The sequence below is a fragment of the Cheilinus undulatus genome, linkage group 13 (assembly GCF_018320785.1).
Source record: "Cheilinus undulatus linkage group 13, ASM1832078v1, whole genome shotgun sequence".
Classification (NCBI taxonomy): domain Eukaryota; kingdom Metazoa; phylum Chordata; class Actinopteri; order Labriformes; family Labridae; genus Cheilinus; species Cheilinus undulatus.
Genome location: NC_054877.1, coordinates 5,154,283 through 5,172,924, shown reverse-complemented (window position 1 = coordinate 5,172,924; position 18,642 = coordinate 5,154,283). Strand labels below are relative to the sequence as shown.

At 39.4% G+C, this 18,642-nt stretch overlaps 1 protein-coding gene across 10 annotated transcripts in view; it reads right to left on the bottom strand.

The window, feature by feature from the left end:
• Positions 1-18,642, bottom strand: part of LOC121519808 (supervillin-like) — an 89,135-nt gene that overhangs the window by 53,248 nt on the left and 17,245 nt on the right. For 9 of the 10 annotated variants that reach the window (XM_041802784.1, XM_041802780.1, XM_041802775.1 and 6 more), the window contains exons 2-6: positions 13,580-13,643; positions 12,164-12,255; positions 12,020-12,077; positions 11,757-11,905; positions 8,786-9,626 (exon numbers count right to left, since the gene is read on the bottom strand). In XM_041802784.1, the coding sequence (XP_041658718.1) occupies positions 8,786-9,626; positions 11,757-11,905; positions 12,020-12,027 (998 nt within the window). In that variant the 5' untranslated portion in view covers positions 12,028-12,077; positions 12,164-12,255; positions 13,580-13,643. The remainder of the gene's footprint in view (positions 1-8,785; positions 9,627-11,756; positions 11,906-12,019; positions 12,078-12,163; positions 12,256-13,579; positions 13,644-18,642) is intronic. The other variant, XM_041802776.1, reaches the window with a different exon arrangement.

The following is an 18,642-nucleotide window of genomic DNA, read 5'->3' as shown; positions in this document are numbered from 1 at the left end:
TAATCTTATGATTACAGTTCAACTATTTGAGACTTTCAGGCTGTATTAACCCTGGGCCCTAATATGATTTTAAACCATATAGGCTCTAGCTATGGCTATTTGCAAAATGTTTCCTCATAAACACAAATAATTAATATGAAGGCTAGCTGTAGTCTCAGTTAAATGCATGAAAATGGTGTGAGAGTGTGTAAAATTTAGGCATGCAAAGAGAGAAAGCATTGTCTGTCTGTTTCCATAAAATAACTTTTCTTATTTGTTGCAATAAATTTAGACCTTTACAATGCATGTATTGTGAAAGGTGAGAGAGCACTAATGAGAGCACTGCCATTTACTGTGCAGCCCTTCTCAAAATACAGTCAAAATTCAGCACCATTTATTTATGAATATGAATATAAGAAATAGGTTTCCTGAATGTGGCTGACGATAGAGGTACTAGCACTGACGTCCACATCCTGAACGACCACTAAACTAAAGAACTCATTGCTTTGGTGACACTGTCAACAAAATTGTATTTCATTTTTATTTGGCCAAATTACTGCTCAGCTATGAGATGCTATCCATTCACTCTGCTTGTTTACACCTGGGCTGTAATGATTGCAGAATGGCACTTGCTATTAACCAGAGCTGCGGTGGCTACTAGTGGCAGGAGGCTGTGTTACGGGAGGCTCCAGACATGGTTATACCAGATTACTGCGTCACAGCCAACATATAACTTTATCTCCAGTTTTTAGGTCAAAATACTGCAAGACACCATTCATCCACTGTGCTGGTTTACATCTGGGTAGAAGAGCATTGTGGCAGTTACCACTGACTAGATATACAGTGCTTGCTAGTGGAAGGTAGCTACTTAAGCTTGGTTTATGCCTTGTTGTCAAATCTGGACTGTAGCTACTCCAGAATGGCCAATGCTGATGTGAGCACCACCTACATGGTTCTTGATGTGTCTATCACTCTACAATACTCCACCCAAATGCTTTCCAGCAGTGCAAACCAGTTATCAGTTGCTGTTGCCTTCTTTCCTGCTTGCTTGTGTACAAAAAACAGGGCAAATCAAACAGAGTGAATTATATTGGTGCCGGAGTTGTTAAACATTGAGCAGCTGTTGATTATACTGCAGTATTTGCAAAGAAAAAAGAGAGAAACATCAGAGGAGATGGAAAACATGGCCACTGAATCAGCTGAGAAAGAAGACACAGGGTTTTTTTTTTGTACTCATTCAGCTACTGAGAAAAACAGACAAGGAAATACTTGATATTTTCTGATGGTGGTAAGTACATTTGACAAACAGTATTACTGTCTGCAGCCACTTTTCTCATAAAGTGCATACAATATGCCTACAACACAGAGACTGGCAGTCATCATTGCCAACCAGTGAGCCAATCACAGTGCTGAGATTCTGCGTCTTTTTGATGCATGGTAACACTTTGGAAGACACTGCAGATGCCTCTGCAGATGGCTACAAGCAGCTACGGTGCTGGCTATGGCGTCGCAGCGCCACATCATAAATCAGGCTTTAGACACAACAACTGAACATCATAGGGGGCCTTAATAAAACCTAAAAGATATAATATAGATATAATATTTAGTTTAACTGGTTATTTCTGTGGCTGACTGATGGTTACAATGTTAAATCGTTTAATCAGCTAACTGCATTTCAACAGAAGAGTCTGGCAGATTCACAGAATTTTAGATGAAGAATCTCAATAACAGAACTGAAAAATGCAAAATATTTCATTGCACTAAAACGAATGAGATTATAAAACTTGAGATCCCAAACCCATTAAGTAAGAGTGCAACAAGGTCAAGTCATATGGTTATGCCCTCAGTTTAAATTTGAGCTTTGGTTCAAACAACTCTCTCTCTCTCTCTCTCTCTCTCTCTGATGTCTGCGTGCCAAAAAAGTAACCGATGCAGAACTATTTACATCCACAACACTCTGACCTCTGGTAGCCGAAGGTTGCCTTAATCTCATTGTAGACCACTAAGCCAGACATAATTGAAGAGCCTTTGCTCGATCTGACACGCCATGTAGGACTTGCACAGTGCTTTTGGTACAATACTAAATGACATTAGCAGCTGCTTAGTACTAGTTTCAGACATTTGGCATTCATCCTGGCAAAAAGAGATCAGGTTGTGCTTTTTTTTTTAAGACATCCAAGAGAAAAATAACTGAAAGTGCATCAGTTCCCTTTCACTGAGAAGCTATATTTACTACTTTTTCACGTAAATGAAGCATCAAAGAGAAGCTCTTTTTGTGTGTAAATAATTAATCTCTATTAACACTCCCTAGAAAAGTCCATCTGACCAAGCAAGACGTATCTTTATGAAGTTCACCTGTCCTAACAGCTCAAAAGCAGGCCATGCACCCTCATCCTTTCACAGGGTATCATTCAGTCTACTATGTCATGTATCTGGGCCATCGCCCGCCACCGTTACCCAGAAATACACCTACACCCAAGGACCTTAAACTTTAACACCCCCAAACCCCTCAAAGAATATCGAAGCTGTCGTGTAATCTCTCTCTATATTGCTTTCAGTGCCAAATCATATGAGGAAAAGGGTTAATGCATGTCTTATGCAACCACATTGTCAGAGTCATTGATGGTACAGGACTCAGATGTAATTTCATAGGTGAGAATCTGAGGAGGGGGATGTGAGTGCAGTCTCAGCTGCTGAGCTGGTGGGTCTAGGACTGACCGGGTCAGGGTATGGAGCTGACTAATGTTGTCACCCCATCAACTCTGGTCCACTAACACCACTCAACTGCTTGTGAAACTTAGGCCACCCACTAATTCAACAAAGGTCTAGTTGCAGGAGATGTTTTAGTTCTTTGGGAGAAACTCTCAGTCTCATAGAGCTCTGAGTTTAAATGTTTGTTTAGAGATAACGATCCATGTATGTGACAGAAGATTTGCAATGCTCAAGGGGATCAAGTTTGAAGTTTTCTTGTTATATTTTTGCAAGGTGATTCAGGACGAAGTACAGAGTTAGCACAGACTCTTCTGACTCTGATCTCATAAAGTTCATTTACGCCTTTTTGTGTGGTTCAACGTGACTGTGGCTGTTAGGTCTGTTTGAAATAGCTCTGTGTGCTAAAGTTTTCATCTTTTCAAGGAAAAATCACCAAGAAAACGTGAAAGTAATGTAAAGGAATCCTGTCCTGGCATTAGCAGCTTTACACCTACACACTGTAACCCTAAAAAGAAGAGTCGGCCTCTCTGAAGACATCCAAGATGGCTAGTGACTGAGCGCCATGCTCAAAATGGCTGTTGACTTGTTTTTTTTTCCACTGAGGAATCTTTTCAATAAAAACTGAAATCCATAAGGTGTAGTTATTATACGGTGAAACGTGTTTCTATTTTGTGGATAAATTTAAAGTATCATAGACGAAAAGATGTTTAAAGATACAACATGTAGAATTTCTGTAGTGAAATGTCTATGAATAAAATAAGTGCTTATTCCTATGTATTTTTTTCAGTTGAGGTCTTACAGTATCACAAATATTTCCTAAAATTTTCAAAGACAGAAAAATTAAGTTTTAGATTTGTAATGGGAGTGTCTTTTTATGGAGGCTACCATGGGTTGCGACTTCAATCACCTACACTCACTTCTGTGACATGGAACCCCCCCAGACTTGGCATTTCCCTTAAGTTAAGACCAGCACTGCTCAGTGTCACAGACCTACTTCTCAAACTACTTATTGTTTTAAATTTAGAGCTCTGTTCATCAAAAAAACAGCACATCATAAGGCATGTTCACTAAACAGTCAACTGACAATCTGTTCTCATTCATAAATGTTAGGTGACACAAGGTGAAGATCAGTGGTTCTCAACTGGGTCAGGACCCAAAAGTGGGTCGTGAAGGTCTTTCTAGTGGGTCACGAATGTGTGCCAGGGGAAAAATATGACAAAAACTCTATCCACAGAAGCTCTTAGTGGACATACAGTAATTTCATACATGTAATTTTTTAGGTTTTCCTATGATAACAAGTAAAATTCTGTATTTTTCTCAGGAATTCTACCTATTTATCTCCCTTTTGCTTGGAAATAAAGCTGGTTAAGCCAAGTTAACAAGGAAACTTCCATACTATCTCTGGAAAATGGAGTAAAATAAGATGTGCTTATGGGAACCCTTCTGTCATGAGGTGCTTTTCTAACATGTTTGTTTTGTCCTGTCTCTTTGTTCAGTAAGTTTTTTTTATTTAGGGTCCAAACATGAACATTTTTTGGAAAGTTCTTTTGTCTACATGGTGTAATGGTAGCGAAGAATACTGATTAAGGAGGAGGAGGTGGTGGGCTTTTGATTTGTCCACTGAGCTGTCTGTGAGGTTTTGAAAGTGAAATGAGACATTAAGGAGGAACAGCGGACTGATTTTACATCACTGTGGCTGCAGGGAGACTGTACAAAATAATGTGTTTATTGTGAACCTTAGTATATTGTATTTAATTATGACAGCCCTTCTTATTAGTTAATACACCACACATTATGGAGTGCCGTTTGATTGAAAAGACTCCTGAATGTAGAAAAGGCAAAGAGAGTAATGGAGGCTGGTGGAACTAAGCAGCCCATCTTGGGTGCCTTCAGTGGGGCAAAACCATTAGATTAGTGCATCCTCTATCTTTGTTGTTGACAAAATTGAAATTAGAATCCCTTTCTCTTTTCCCCCTACTCCTCACTTATAAATCAGAGCAAGAGAAGCAGCGCACACACTGTGCTGTAAAGAAAGTAAGGGTATGCTCTATTTACCACATGACAAAACCTGTATGGCAAAATTATCATATGAACATGATAAGCAACACACATCCACCCTACTCCCCTGCAACCTTTCTCCCAATGAGCTGCCCAGAATGCTGCTCTATGTGAAACTGGAGCAGGACAAGTGTGACACAGCTGGACCTACACTTTAGAAAGATCTTCATGGGGGGACACTGGTCAAGGCTGCAGACAAACTAACTTAGCAACCAAGCTACAACTGCACCAACACAGGAATGATGAAAATTTCCAAAAAGATGTGTCACATAAATTGGAAAGCAATGATACAAAACCAGTGGATCGGTATAAATACCAACGGGAAAAAAGGGGTTCATGTAGAAACACTCTCTGAGACTACCAGTAGACTAAAAATAGAGACAGGCAGCAACCCACAGTAGAAAGAACAACCTAGAGAGGAATTTAATGGCTTGTAATAATGATCTAGGCTATTTTGGTACTAAAGATGAGCTTCTGTTATGCACAAGTGATCTGCAAAGAGCACAACCTACGCTTAGATAGGAGTTTATAATGTGGTGCAAAAGACACTGGTGTAAGAATCTACACTAAAACATGTGTAAACATACATATCTATAACCAGAACAGAGTAAGGGGGAAAGTTTTCTTGGGCCCTGCCACCAAATTCTTAACATTTTATATCAAAAAAGGACTGCCTGTTTTGTAAATTATACTTAGTGATGTGTAGTCAGAAGTACAAGCCCCCTATTTAAAATATATATATATATATATTTTTTTTCAAGTTCATAATCAGAATTTTAAAATGTCTGAACTGAATCATGGGTGGAACAATCATGACCTTGACTACACAGCTGCATATGGGAAGCCATGCAAAAAACAAGCACACCACAAAAGGCATAAAACAATCAAACGTGTTGATCTGTGTTGTTGCGTAGGTGCCTATCAGCCCCCCTTTGATAGTAATGCTGAGGTCCGACTACACATTATTTAGCACAACTATAGCCCAATCTGGCAGATGTAGAGTCTTAGAGAAGTGGAGTCTTATCCTATGTATTGTCACATTCAACAACAATTAAGGCCATATCTGAGACAATTTAGACAGAAACTTTAGCATGCTTGATTTTTTTCTGCCTCCTACAATTCGTTCCAACACATCAGTGAAGCTGAACAATGTGGGTGCAAAAATCCTGAGCAAAAACAATCAAAATGGGGAAGCAGAGGAGAAATAATGAAGTTGAGAAATCATGCTGGTATAGTATTGATTATATGCAACATATCAACACTGGTGACCGATATTTTTTCACTCTACATAATTTGCTTGGAAAACAGGCCAATATTAGCCAGTACTGATGCGATGTAGCTAGCAGCTATATCGCATTCAAAATTACAATGCAAATTGGATTTTATTGTCATAAACATTAAATTTTTTGTTTTTCAATTAAACTCAGGGATGGTATTGTGTCTCAGGGCTCTTTGGATCACTGAAATTAATCTCAGACACCTGTGATAATTGGTTTGCCCAATTAAAGGGAAACTACTTAAGAAGGATGTTCCTCATTATTAAGCAGGCCACAGGTTTCAAGCAATACGGGAAATAAAAAGGATCTCTTCGCTGGTGAAAATCGTCAAATAGCGCAATGTCTTGGACAAGGAATGCAAACATTAGATAGATAGACAGTTGGTAGACCCTTTTGGGTTCCTGAAGGTGTGAAAATCACCTCGGCAAAGTAAATAGAGTTTCTAACTCACCACTTTCTTCCATGGTACAAAATAAGAGCAGTGCCTTCAGTAGAAAAATTATCTTCATGCATGACAATGCATCATCTCATGCTGCGAAGAATACCTCTGTGTCATTGGCTGCTACCAACATAAAAGGAGAGAAACTCATGGTGTGGCCACCCATCCTTCATTGAAGACTTCATTGATTGCAGAGTGTTGGCTATTTTCAAGACAGCTGCAGTTTGAATATTTTGATTATACTTTTTTGGATTAACTGCTTTTCTATTACTCATGTAACCATTCTTTCACAAGATAAACTAAGCAAAGCAAACCCAAAGTTTCCAAAGAGCACCCTAATGTGACACTACAAAGACCCAGCAGCGCTTCCACTCTTAAGTCTTCAAATCCAGCATCAACATGTTTTTGTTGTAGAGCGTGTTAACAAGAGCTGGAGTATGACTTGATCTGCAAAAGTCAGGTACGGGAAAGGTCAATAAATGGACAATTCAAAAGTCTGAACCACTTCTCTAGATACATGCCTTTTCCTGTATCTATAGTCTCCTATATGAACTGTGAAGGTACAGTAGATAAGGCCCTTGAACCTTGACAGTGTAGCTGAGGAAGTACCTTAAACCTCTATTCTTTTAAAGGCCAGTAGAGGGCGACCCCATTTTGTGTTAAAAAAAACAAAAAACAAAAGAGTGTGTCTGGATTTGAAGGCTGTGGCCTGCAAAAGACCTAACCTCAATTGTCTATGCAGCCTGCTTCAATCTAACTGAAATGAGACAGCTGAGCCTAAGGAGGATTTCACATTTGTGTAACTAGCAGGCACACCCTGATCATCCCATTTCTAAGCACCACCATCGCCTCGAAGCTTGGACAGCTGCAACATAACACACTGATTTACAAAACCCTTACAAAAACCCCAAACAATCCAGCCACAAATATAGATTCAAAACAGCAGACCACTAATGTCAATATAATTATGTAAGAGCTATAAAAAAAAAAAATTAAGAAAACACTGAAATAAGTTCTAAGTCTATCAGCTAAATTTCTTAATTCCTGATCAAACTTCTGCCTCAGTTTTGTTCTACATTTTCTTTTTTTTAACTCCCTTTTGTTGTGTTTTATTTCATTTATTAACTCATGCCTCCAGAGTGTAATTTCATGCTGTATGCCGGTTCATAATTGTAATGTACGACTGTGATTCTAAAGTTTACAAAAACGATGCACATTGTATCTTGGGATATGTTGAGCCCCAAAGGATTAACCAGATGGACCATCATTGGATGGGGTGAGAAGGCCGTCTTTGGAGGAACCTTTACAACGAGACAGCCTTGAATTCTCTGCTGAGACGTAACAGGCCTTTAAATGCACACTCTACCGCCAGCAGCATCCTGAATTGGGCATACTTAAAATCTGACAGTACATTGTTTGCAGTCATATGATCTGAACGTCCACTGGGGCTTAAGAAGTGGGAAACAGCCACTAGGAATGAATGAGCGTCACCTGGCCAGATGAAGGGAAACTAGAGTCTTTAGGAGTCTTGTACTGGGCTGAGAAGCTAGCTGACTACTTTTTGATATATACTAAGAAATCATAATTTTGTCACAAACATGCTTTTAATTGAAAAGGAGGAAAGATATGCCAATCATGAACAAGCCTGTGCTACAAAACGCCTCTTTAATGTGAGCCACTGTAGCTAGCTCCCTTCAGAGTGCCAGTTTTTTCCCCACCATCCTTTGTCATTATTTAATTCACATTTAAAAAGCCAAACTGAATGAAGAACTGTTTGGGTGCCAAACAGCCATCTCTACTGACCTGAGCCAAAAGAACTGGATCTTCCTTCACAACAAGAGAGGCTGAAGCTTGGTAAGACAGACATCAGCTAAAGAAATATGGGTAAGCTCAGAGTTTAATGTGCTAAACCATGGAAAAACTGTACTCAACCAAAGTGGACCATTTTGTGGGCCATACATGTTGCCTCTGTTTGCTTGGCATAGTCATAAACAGCTCAAAACATGGTCTTTTTGGTAGCATTTCTCTTTGAGAAACCATCTCTATCCTTCATTTGGAGTTCTCTGCTGCTGCATGATGTCATCTGCAAAGAACCCATATGAGGTCCCATACAACAGTCCACAAACCTAAAGGTTATGTGCAGTACAATCTGATTTTATTGTACCAGAAAGAAACTGAAAAGTCTCACATCTTTGATAAATTTGGCAAATGTGTATCTTGGGGAAGAATCTCCAAAGTTTAAGAGCCATGGAGTTTTGCTGGATCCTAAGTCATACTTCCTGTATTTACTAAAAGAACAAAAAGTGTTTTATTAACTCACCCCTGCCTGTTGAGGATGCTCTGTGCCTGCTGCTCTATGAATAAATCCCCGGGTGAGATACCATAGCGAGTAGAGGGGAGGGAGGCTCTACGGGCGGTTCGCGGGGAGCTGGGCACTGCTGCAATACTGTAATCCCTGGTGGAGGCGGGGCTTGTCTCCTGGTGGGCTGAGTCCTGATGGTGGGGGACTCGCTGCTGCTGCTGCTGTTGTTGTTGGGCTGGCAGAGGGTGATACTCCTGGGTTCTACTTCTGGCTGGGCGTTCTTGAGCCCCACCGCGTCGGTAGTTCTCCATGTTCATGACCCTCTCCTTCTCCGAGAACCCCCTTGGTCTTTCTTGTGTTGGGGGAGCGGCCTGGGCTGAGTGAGCGGGACTTGAGGTGGAAACGGGAACAGGTTCTGGGTGAGTCCTCATGTAAACCCTGCCAACTCCAGATCGATACGGCACCCTTTGCTCCTGTCCTTGTCCCTCTGCTTCCTGTTTTTCTTTGTCTTGTCTGACAGCTGTTTGTTGGTCAGCAGGGTCTGGATCACGCCGTGTACGGTAGCGTGGTTTGTAATCTATGTCCAACTCCTGATCCAGTTGGATGCCGTAACGCTCTGACAGCTGCCGGCGGCGCTCAGCTTTGTAGCGTGCGATGCGTTCGGCCTTAGAGCTCAGGCTTGTGGAGTCTGCGGGGCCAGATGTGGTTGTAGAAGTGGTGGATAATGAGACTGGGTCAACATAGACCAACACTGGCTCTGCACGTGCATTGCCAATACCACTTTTCCTCTGTGGGGATCTGTCTTGATGTGCTGACTGCTTCTTGGGGGAATCCAGCTCCTCTCGACTGTAGCGCCTCACTGTGTTAAAACAAAGAAATATTTATCAATAGCAATTCTTTACGATTAATGCTGCATCTGTGTCATGCAGGAGCCAGTTTGTTTATTGGAGTTCTGGTTAGTATCAGGCTCATATTTAAAAACCTCTTGGGGCAAAACAAAGAGCTTTAAAAGGTTAAGAAGCATGGATGGCTTTTATCAGCTACAGCAATGTTCAACCTAATTAACTTAAGTGATGTGTTATGTGGACAATGCATCAGTTTTTAGCACTCAGGGCCTGTATCAAATAACAGCCTTTATCCAATAGCAGCAATGTTTAGCTGGCAGTGGCTACTTTCAATACAAAACAATTTTCATCCCACAGCATCACAAGCACCAAAATGCCCTGGACATCAGCTTTCTGAGTATTAAAAAAGTTCAAAGTTTGGAACAAATGATATAAATGTCATCTCTTCCTTACTGACCAATCACGATCAAGACGAAGAGATCTTCCAGTACTTGACTTTAACTACAACTGCACAGGAGAAATTTTTTTTTTTTTTCATGATTTATCTCATGCACCCATCCCCCCCCCCCCAAGAATGTGTGAACTTGCACACACAGTCATGGAGACAGTGGTGATGTCAGCCTACGATGAGCGGTCAGGATCACTCTTGTAGTTTAGCCACTTACCAACAACTAAGTGACAGTGTCAACACACACTTCATAAATGATGATAAATAGGATGCATTGTTTTAAGCTCTTCCCATTTTAATGTGCTTTTTAACATTGTATTTGTTTTACCATTCTGAATGAGGAGATGAGGCTATTCATTTCTATACTGCTTTTAATTTTGCTTTTTTTGTTCTGTCTTTTTTTGTCACATGTTTATTCACAGGCTGCAGTAACTGTCACAGGCAGCTCTTAATAACACCTGATGGAAAAAAAAACTCTAAGCCTCACTACTGTCAGTTAAGAGTAATGCATGAAGGAAACCCAAATAAATATTAATTCTGGACTTCTTGTTGCTTTTTACCAGATAAACTGGACCCGTACTGATCAGTAACCCCACAACCTAGGAATGATCTGAACTGTGACCTCTGTGAGCCATTACACAGAAAGTCACTACAAAAGGAAGCAAAAGCTCTGCGACTTCCACTTTAGAAACCTGACCAATTCCAAACTCCACACTCATGGAATCACAGACTTTGAGTGTCTGAGTGCTTGGTGCTGTCCCACTGTGATATCAGTAGTGTACTGTGGTGTGGGCTTGTCAATGGCAAATTAATAACTTTCTTCAAGTCTGCCTATCTCCAGACTTTCTAGTGGACTTGCTCAGAATTTATTCCAAATTTGTGAAGGATATCACTGTCCACCATCCCACTAAATGTAAAAAGACAGGCTACACTGACACAGTATCCAATAAATTTTGAACAAAAAGATGTAAAATAAAGTTCAAATGCAAATATATTACTTTTGTTGCTATCTATAGCACCTTTCAAGATTTCTTTGAGTTTTTTGGAGTTATATTTAACAAAGCACATTTTTCATAGTTCTTTACTTTTGATAGTATGATGAAACAGATAAATCCTGTGATGGAAAAAATACAAATACATTCATGAAGTGAGCTTTTTTTTCATTATTTAATGTCGCATCCTTTTTCCAGGCTATATGTAATGCCATGATTGTGTGACCCATTCTAATATTTTTTATACAGTCTCAAGCCTTTGTGGATGCACAAACTAACACACTGCACTCCTGACACCATTATAGCCCATTAAGTTCAGTGCTTAAGCTTTAGGATGGAGAATGGGATCAGGCCAGTAAGCACCAGTGAGAAGCACCCTGACAATGACATCTGGGGCACTGCCAACACGAAATGAAGTTAGTGGACACAAGCCCTGACACAATAAACTTGCAGCATTTCAAAATGATGTAAAGGATTTCTGCCTTTAATCATACATTACACAAATATGAAGTGATTCCAATGAAACACATCACAAACTTCTTGCAAAATGCAACAACATGCAAAATATACTCCTCGCAGTGTCTCTTTTATCAAAACTTTTTCCCAGCTGCCTAGTATGACCACAGATTTCAACAGTTTAAATGGAAGGTCACTCTAGGCAGCATCACAAACATAATTCTCGCAGTGCAACGTGCCATGCTTACCCATCACACATGGCTCACAGTTATCTGAGGCGCGGGTGTATCGTGGAGGATCCTCCTCTAGCATCCTGTTGGCTACCAAACCACCAGGCACCAGTGCAGGCGGAGCATCGCTTTCAATCCCCTCCAGCCGCCGGGCTATCCTCTCCTTCCTGTCAGAAACAAAAGATGGAGGGCAGAGTGAGCAGCTGATCATCATGAGTTAATGTCTCCATTAACATCTAGACTGTTCAGGTTGAATACAGCGTGATGAGCCATGATGTTACCTGTTCATTCCCAGATCTTGTGTGACAGGCGCCTCAAAGTATTTCTTTAACTCTGAAACTGAAAGTCAAAATGGAGAATGCACATTTAGAAGGTTAAAATGTGTGAAAAAATGCAAAAAAATGGTTTTTGAAATGCATGCACACCCTTTGGAAGAGCTGCCAGATATTTGGCATCTGTGGCTGAAACACTCTTGACCAAGGCGGTCTTGTCACCCACAGAAAAGTCGCTCTGAAAACTGAAGAGGAAAAGAAGTCACAAACTAAACTGAACATATGAAAATCCCTTTGTTTAAAGATAGAAAGGTAAATATTTAGTTGAAGCTGCTTATCAAAATTCCTGCTACAAAATGCATTTATAACAGGACCATGTGCTTTTTCAATGTATTGTTCCTTGACTCATTCAGATAAAGCGAACATTGACTGCTAAGCCAACAGCTCCGTCTCAAACACCCCGTCTTAAGAAGGTGATGGCAGGTAAAGGTGAGGCTCAGCTGGTGTCACCGCCAGCGGGATCCTGCTTAAGAACTGTGTCATTAAGTCCTGATTCTCCTCCAAGTGGAAAGAGACAATCAAGCTCTTCCTCTAATGCCTTATGTAACAGTCAGCAGAGAGCAAAAGGGTAAATAAACAAGCCTGTCTTTTCTTTTCAAAAGCTTTAAAAAAAAACTCTACACCCTAAACAGATTTGTAGTTTAAACACAGCTGATGATTTCTCGGATTATACATTTTTTTCAATTCTTATTTCCTTATAAATCAACTTTTTGAATTTAAAAAGCTGTTTGGAAATACTTTAGAAAAGAGTTTGAAACTTCTAAACAAGATAACCCTTATGGTTTAATACAAGACTGAACTGAGCTGTTGGTTTTTACAGGCAAATATCCAGAGCTGATTAATGTAGCAAGTCATTTAAAACTTCAAGAGTTTAAGTAACAAAGTTCTAAAAAGTTGGATTTCGACAGCATTGAGCACAGTAAGACTCTTTCTATGCATTGTTTGAAATGCTCATATTTTTGTCCTTTATATTACATATTTGCATGCATTCTGTTTCCTGTTTGAAACAGCTGACGTAGAAAAATGTACAAAATTGCATTGTGTAACAGGATTTCTTGGTTTTGCAGGTGTGAAGGTCATTTACTTACAATGCAAAAGTCTAATACTACACAACCAGAGTGGCACAGTAAACCACTGCAAAGGGGTCTTTGTGCTCCTGTGGGAGGTATTATGACCATAATGTCATGTGAACAAAACATGTCTTAAGATAAGCTGTAACAGCCATCTCCTTTAATGCTTACACTGCATGCTAAACTAAAGCACTCTACTGTGCTGCTGTACTACTTCAGTACCTATGGCCTTTAATAGCCACACTGTCATGACAAACAAGAGAAGGATGTAAATGCTTTGTTATATGGAATGCTGTAGCTCTACTTTTTGTGCTCAAGCAACATAAAAACTAAAACTGGTGATCTATGTGAGAAATATCTAACAATCAAATAATAAAGGAATAAATAATTGTTTTTCTGCTCTGTTTGATTCATGTATGTCTGTGCAAAACAAACTCACCTTAAAGTTTCTGTAGGTAGAGAGACAGAGCTGCAGAGTTTGGTAGGAGCTTCTGATTCAAATCCTAAGATTTGAAGAAAGAGGCACAAGAATTAGTCTTGATTTAACAAACTATGGAGCAAAATCAGTTTCTGCAAGGTTCATTTTTAAAACCCCATAAATCACAAACACTTTATGTTATAAACTCATGGATTTCATAGGTTCTGTGGCATAAAGTCATTTTTATAACTGATACAAAAACACAGAACAGTTCTTGGCAAGGGGAACACTAGTCTGCATGCTGCGGTAGAATGCAACCTCATCATTCTGGCTTTAGCGGCTGCAGGAAAGTTATACTCTTCATCTGCTCAGATCAGCAGTGAAGTGTTCCCAGACTTTGTAGCAAGTCCATCCATCCATCCATTTTCCATTCCAGTCGGGGGTGGGCTGGAGCCTATCCCAGCTGTCATTGGGCGGGAGGCGGGGTACACCCTGGACTGGTCGCCAGTCAATTGCAGGGCTGACATATAGAGACAGACAACCAGACACGCTCACGTTCACACCTACGGCCAATTTAGAGTGATCAATTAACCTAATGAGCATGTTTTTGGTGGTGGGAGGAAGCCGGAGTACCCAGAGAGAACCCACACGTGCATGGGGAGAACATGCAAACTCCGCACAGAAAGTCCTGTTCGGGAAGCGAACCAGCAACCTTCTTGCTGTAAGGGAACAGCGCTAACCACTGCGCCGCTGCCATGATGGATGGAATCATGACCTTTTTAACTTTTTAGCACAAATTTACTCAGCTTACAGTTCTGCTTAACAAAAAGAGTTGTTTTGACTTTCCACAAACAACAGAAAAGAGTCTACAGTGGCATCAATAGACAGAGATCAATAAGGAGTATCAATAAGGGTATCAATATTAATAGAAAACAACATTCTGAACGATCAGATTTTCAATCTTTGCTGGATTCTAGTAATAGTCAAATACATGGATGCCTGTTTTGTTGACAGCAACAAAATATAAGTCCTGGGTAACCAATATCGAATATTTTCTTGTTAATTTTCAAAACATGAAGACAAATCCCGTACACTGTCAAAGTTACACATTTATGTTGGCTAATGTTTATGTTAAATTGAGACGGTACCTTTGTCTCTTTCTCTAGTGTCAACTTTCTGTTAAAATAAGACTGAAGGACTGCAGGTTTTTGTGACACCATTGATCATGAAAACTACAAATGTTGCTTTGTTTTTAACTTGTGATTAAAAGTAACAGATCACTGAAAACTTTGACAACCCTATATATCAAAGATATTTACCACTTTTAGATAGTATGCCTTTTCAGACAATAGAAATATTAAAACACACTGTTTTTTTTTCAAAATTAATTTTCCATTTCAGGCATATTTGAAGGCTTGCCTCAACATCTGAGAATAAAACATTTTTATCCTTAAACCACAGATTAACGACACACGTTGTCATATTGTAGCTGCTCACATAAATGTAGAGTCTGTGTTAACAAGGGGTTAAAAACAGAAGTCTTAGATCTGTGTCACCTGTCTGCAAGAATAACATAATCCCAATGTGGAAGCCCACGACAAATGCACCTAATTAACCTGTTTTTACAGAAACACAATGCAATACCACCCCAAACACCACCAAGTTGGCATGAACATGAAACGCAAAATTGCTGTTTACTTTGCAAATTGCCAAGATGGAGGATAAAATGACTGTTGCTGAGACTTGTAAAATCCTGTCTAATAGCATTATAAACTGCTGTGCTGTGTTTGGGAATTTAATTAGCCTTTAAACTCAGAGATGTGTTACCCAAACTGGGCCTCTTTAATCTTATTTCACTGACTTGCTGTCAGTGATTCAGCCTGCTGTGGCTCTGATATCTACATGTAACGCAACATTACAAAGCAGCACTACACAGCTCAGTTTTTGTTTTCCTGCTTCTGATTTAAAATTATCCTTTTTACCATAGATGCACAAATTGTGAAAATGAGGGTCGATACTCATGTTTTGTCCTTATCTCTTTTGATGTCAAACTCCCTCTAAGCAAGTCTTTTCTCTCATTTTTGACCATGAAAACTAATCTGAGTTTCTAACACGTCACTGCTTCTGCCCAGTGAAAAAAAAAAATCTCTGATTCAGAAATGAGCTGTTCTATATACCGACACAACTTTTAACTTTTAACTCACTGACATTATTCGCTGATGGGCTGAACTTCTGCTGTGCATGGGACAAACTGGACAAATTGATAGTTAATGTGGAGACCATACTAGCATCAGTTATTAAAGTCAGGATTTTCCTGCATAGGTCCTGATGATGCTCAATGGCCACAGTGTTTAGTTTGCAGAGATGTACAAGCTAATGACAGCTTGAGGCTGTGTAGATCCTGTGGTCATATTGAGACAAAAGCACTAAGCACAAAGTCTAAAGACCAAACCAGGGAAATTTTTTGGTAAGAAGTGAAAGGAATTTCAGTCATTGAAGGTAACAGACATTTAGCAGCATGACACTAAGACAGACACTGCAGGCTTAGGTTTGTGGCACAGACAATGATCAAAAGCGAGTTCCAGGCAAGGCTGAAGGTGGAGGATGATCTGCTGTTATGCAATCCTGCATTAACTGCATAGATGCAAACTCATAGTTCCTACTAAACTAGAGCGCAGATCTGAATAATTAGGTTGTATTGGCATTAAGTTCATCACTGAAAGCAAATAACTGATAGCCTGGAAAAGATGGATGTTTAAATCAAAACACCAAAAATATGAAAACGTTACAATAGAAATGCTTAAAGATGAAACACAAATGTTTGAAAATATAGTTGTTTAAATCATAGTTTTAATGAGGATGGAGGTCTCTTGATTAAATTATTTTCTCTTGGGGGAGTCTCACTCTCCCACACTTTGAAAACCCCTACTTCAGGTTATTTCAAGCTTCATCTCAGACTCTGATTTATATCGACATTTCACTGGTGACTGTTCTCACTCTAGTGCGCTTCAATGGATTTTCCTCAGTTTTTCAAAATACTTTGTTGTCTATCTTTAAACTGCCTCATAATTTGACCCCCATCATTGTAAACAAGGGTTGCCCCTCTTAATGATCTTACATGTCTAAATGAAGGTTAACTCATTGATTGATTGATAGATAGATTGATTGATTGATTACATGGTGGAAACTGGCAACCTCTCAACAGTCTGGCCTTTTGAAACCTTTTAATAAAAGTCATTGTTCTTTGTTGTGATTCGTTTTTATATATATCCTTACAGTCTGCAATAAATGTCATTAATGCAAATCTACTGTAATGAGGTCAGTAGAAAAATTTTACCATCGTTTTTACCGATCCCCGTTTTTCAACTCAATCGTTTATCTAAAGACTTCGGTCAAGTACTGTCTTTTTGTTGTCAGTGCTGGGGGTTATGTGTTAAAGTTATTCGTTACAGTACTCAGATTACTTTTTTGATATAATAAGTAACATTACACAGCAGTTTTACAGTCAGTACAATTTCATAGTTGGCTAATTCAACTAGTTAGGTCAGATAGAAACGCATTTACTTTGTTGAAATGCCCCCATTATGCTGAATCTTGGAAAATTATGAAACATAAGTTCAGGAGCCCATGTTGTAATGCTGCATTGAAATTGTCTAAAGCTAAGGACACACTACAAGAGATTTTGCTAGATTTTACCCACGATTTCCAATTGGGCAAAGAATGCACCAGTCTGCACTAGTTGCACTAGCATGGCTAGTGTGTGAGGGGTGAAGACACAAATCTGTAATTTGTGAGGGGAACAGACCCGACCCGACCTCAGTTGCAGTCAATTAAACATGTTTGGGTTTTATTAACTGAATCTGGACAGAATCAGGAAGTGTGAACTGATTACCCACCCAACTGCAAACATGTGTTGCCGACAGCCAATGAAAAAAAGAGGGTTGGAAACAGGAAATAGCATCAGAAGACAACAGGAAGTAGCAATAACAACAATGGTGAACAGTGATAGAGGGAGAGTAGTGACAAAGCAAACTTTGACAACAGAAATGGAGGAGAGATTGATGTCTTTAAATTGTCGCCCTCGCGAGAGTTTGATGTGTTCGGTTGGTTTTAGTTGGTTTGACAAATGAAGTAGTCTCTGATTCCTCATCAGGCACAGTTTTCAAGTGTGTGATCCCCAGTTTTTCAGTCTGAAACCAGTCAAGTTAGTGTGAACTTCTAGTCTTTTCAAAATCTGTGAAGACTGTGAAAGTTGTGTAATGTGTCCCCAGCATAATACTGCCTCTTCCCAGTTCACTGAAGGATTTTTAGCACAATAAATAGCAGCGACTGTCATTACATCAGTTTCTGTTATTAAGCAGCAGAGTTACAGACTATGGGCAATCATTCTGTGCAAGGACGCAGCGTCAATTAGTGCTGCACTGTTTGGTAATAATGTCTGATTGCTATTACAGTGGACAATGTTGGGATTTGTAATTGTGATTATGATGCATTAAAGGTATCATGAGTCTACTTGCTTGGTTATCAACGAAAATGCAGAGAATAATGACAGTTTTTAAGTGTGTATTTCTCTATTTAGAGCATTCAGATATGAAGATGTACAAAAGTACATAACCTGATTTTTTTGTGCTGCTTTCAAAGTAACTTGATATTTTCCAGTTACTCCTACAAAGTGCAATAGCGGCACTATCGTTTACTTAATGGCTTTTCTGCAGACATTTCAAGTACTACTAAATACAAAATAATTACAGCTTTTTATGCAACTACACAGCCTGACATCACAAATACAATTGCAATTAGCTTGATTGAGCAGCCTTATATTTTTTGGACAAACAATGTTTACTCTCTTAGCATGCCTTAATTTTACACACTCTCACACCTTTTTGATGAAGCTAGTTAAGGCTCCAACTCACTATCATTAAGCCTCAGATTAATTGTTGCATTGCGTTACAATAATGCTTGATCTAGTGTGTATTCATGACAAACAAGATGCAAATAGCCATAGCTAGAAAGGGGTTCTTAAGTTCTAGTTTATCCCAGTTTATATCATTAAAACAAAATAAAAATCACATTTTGGGCCCAAG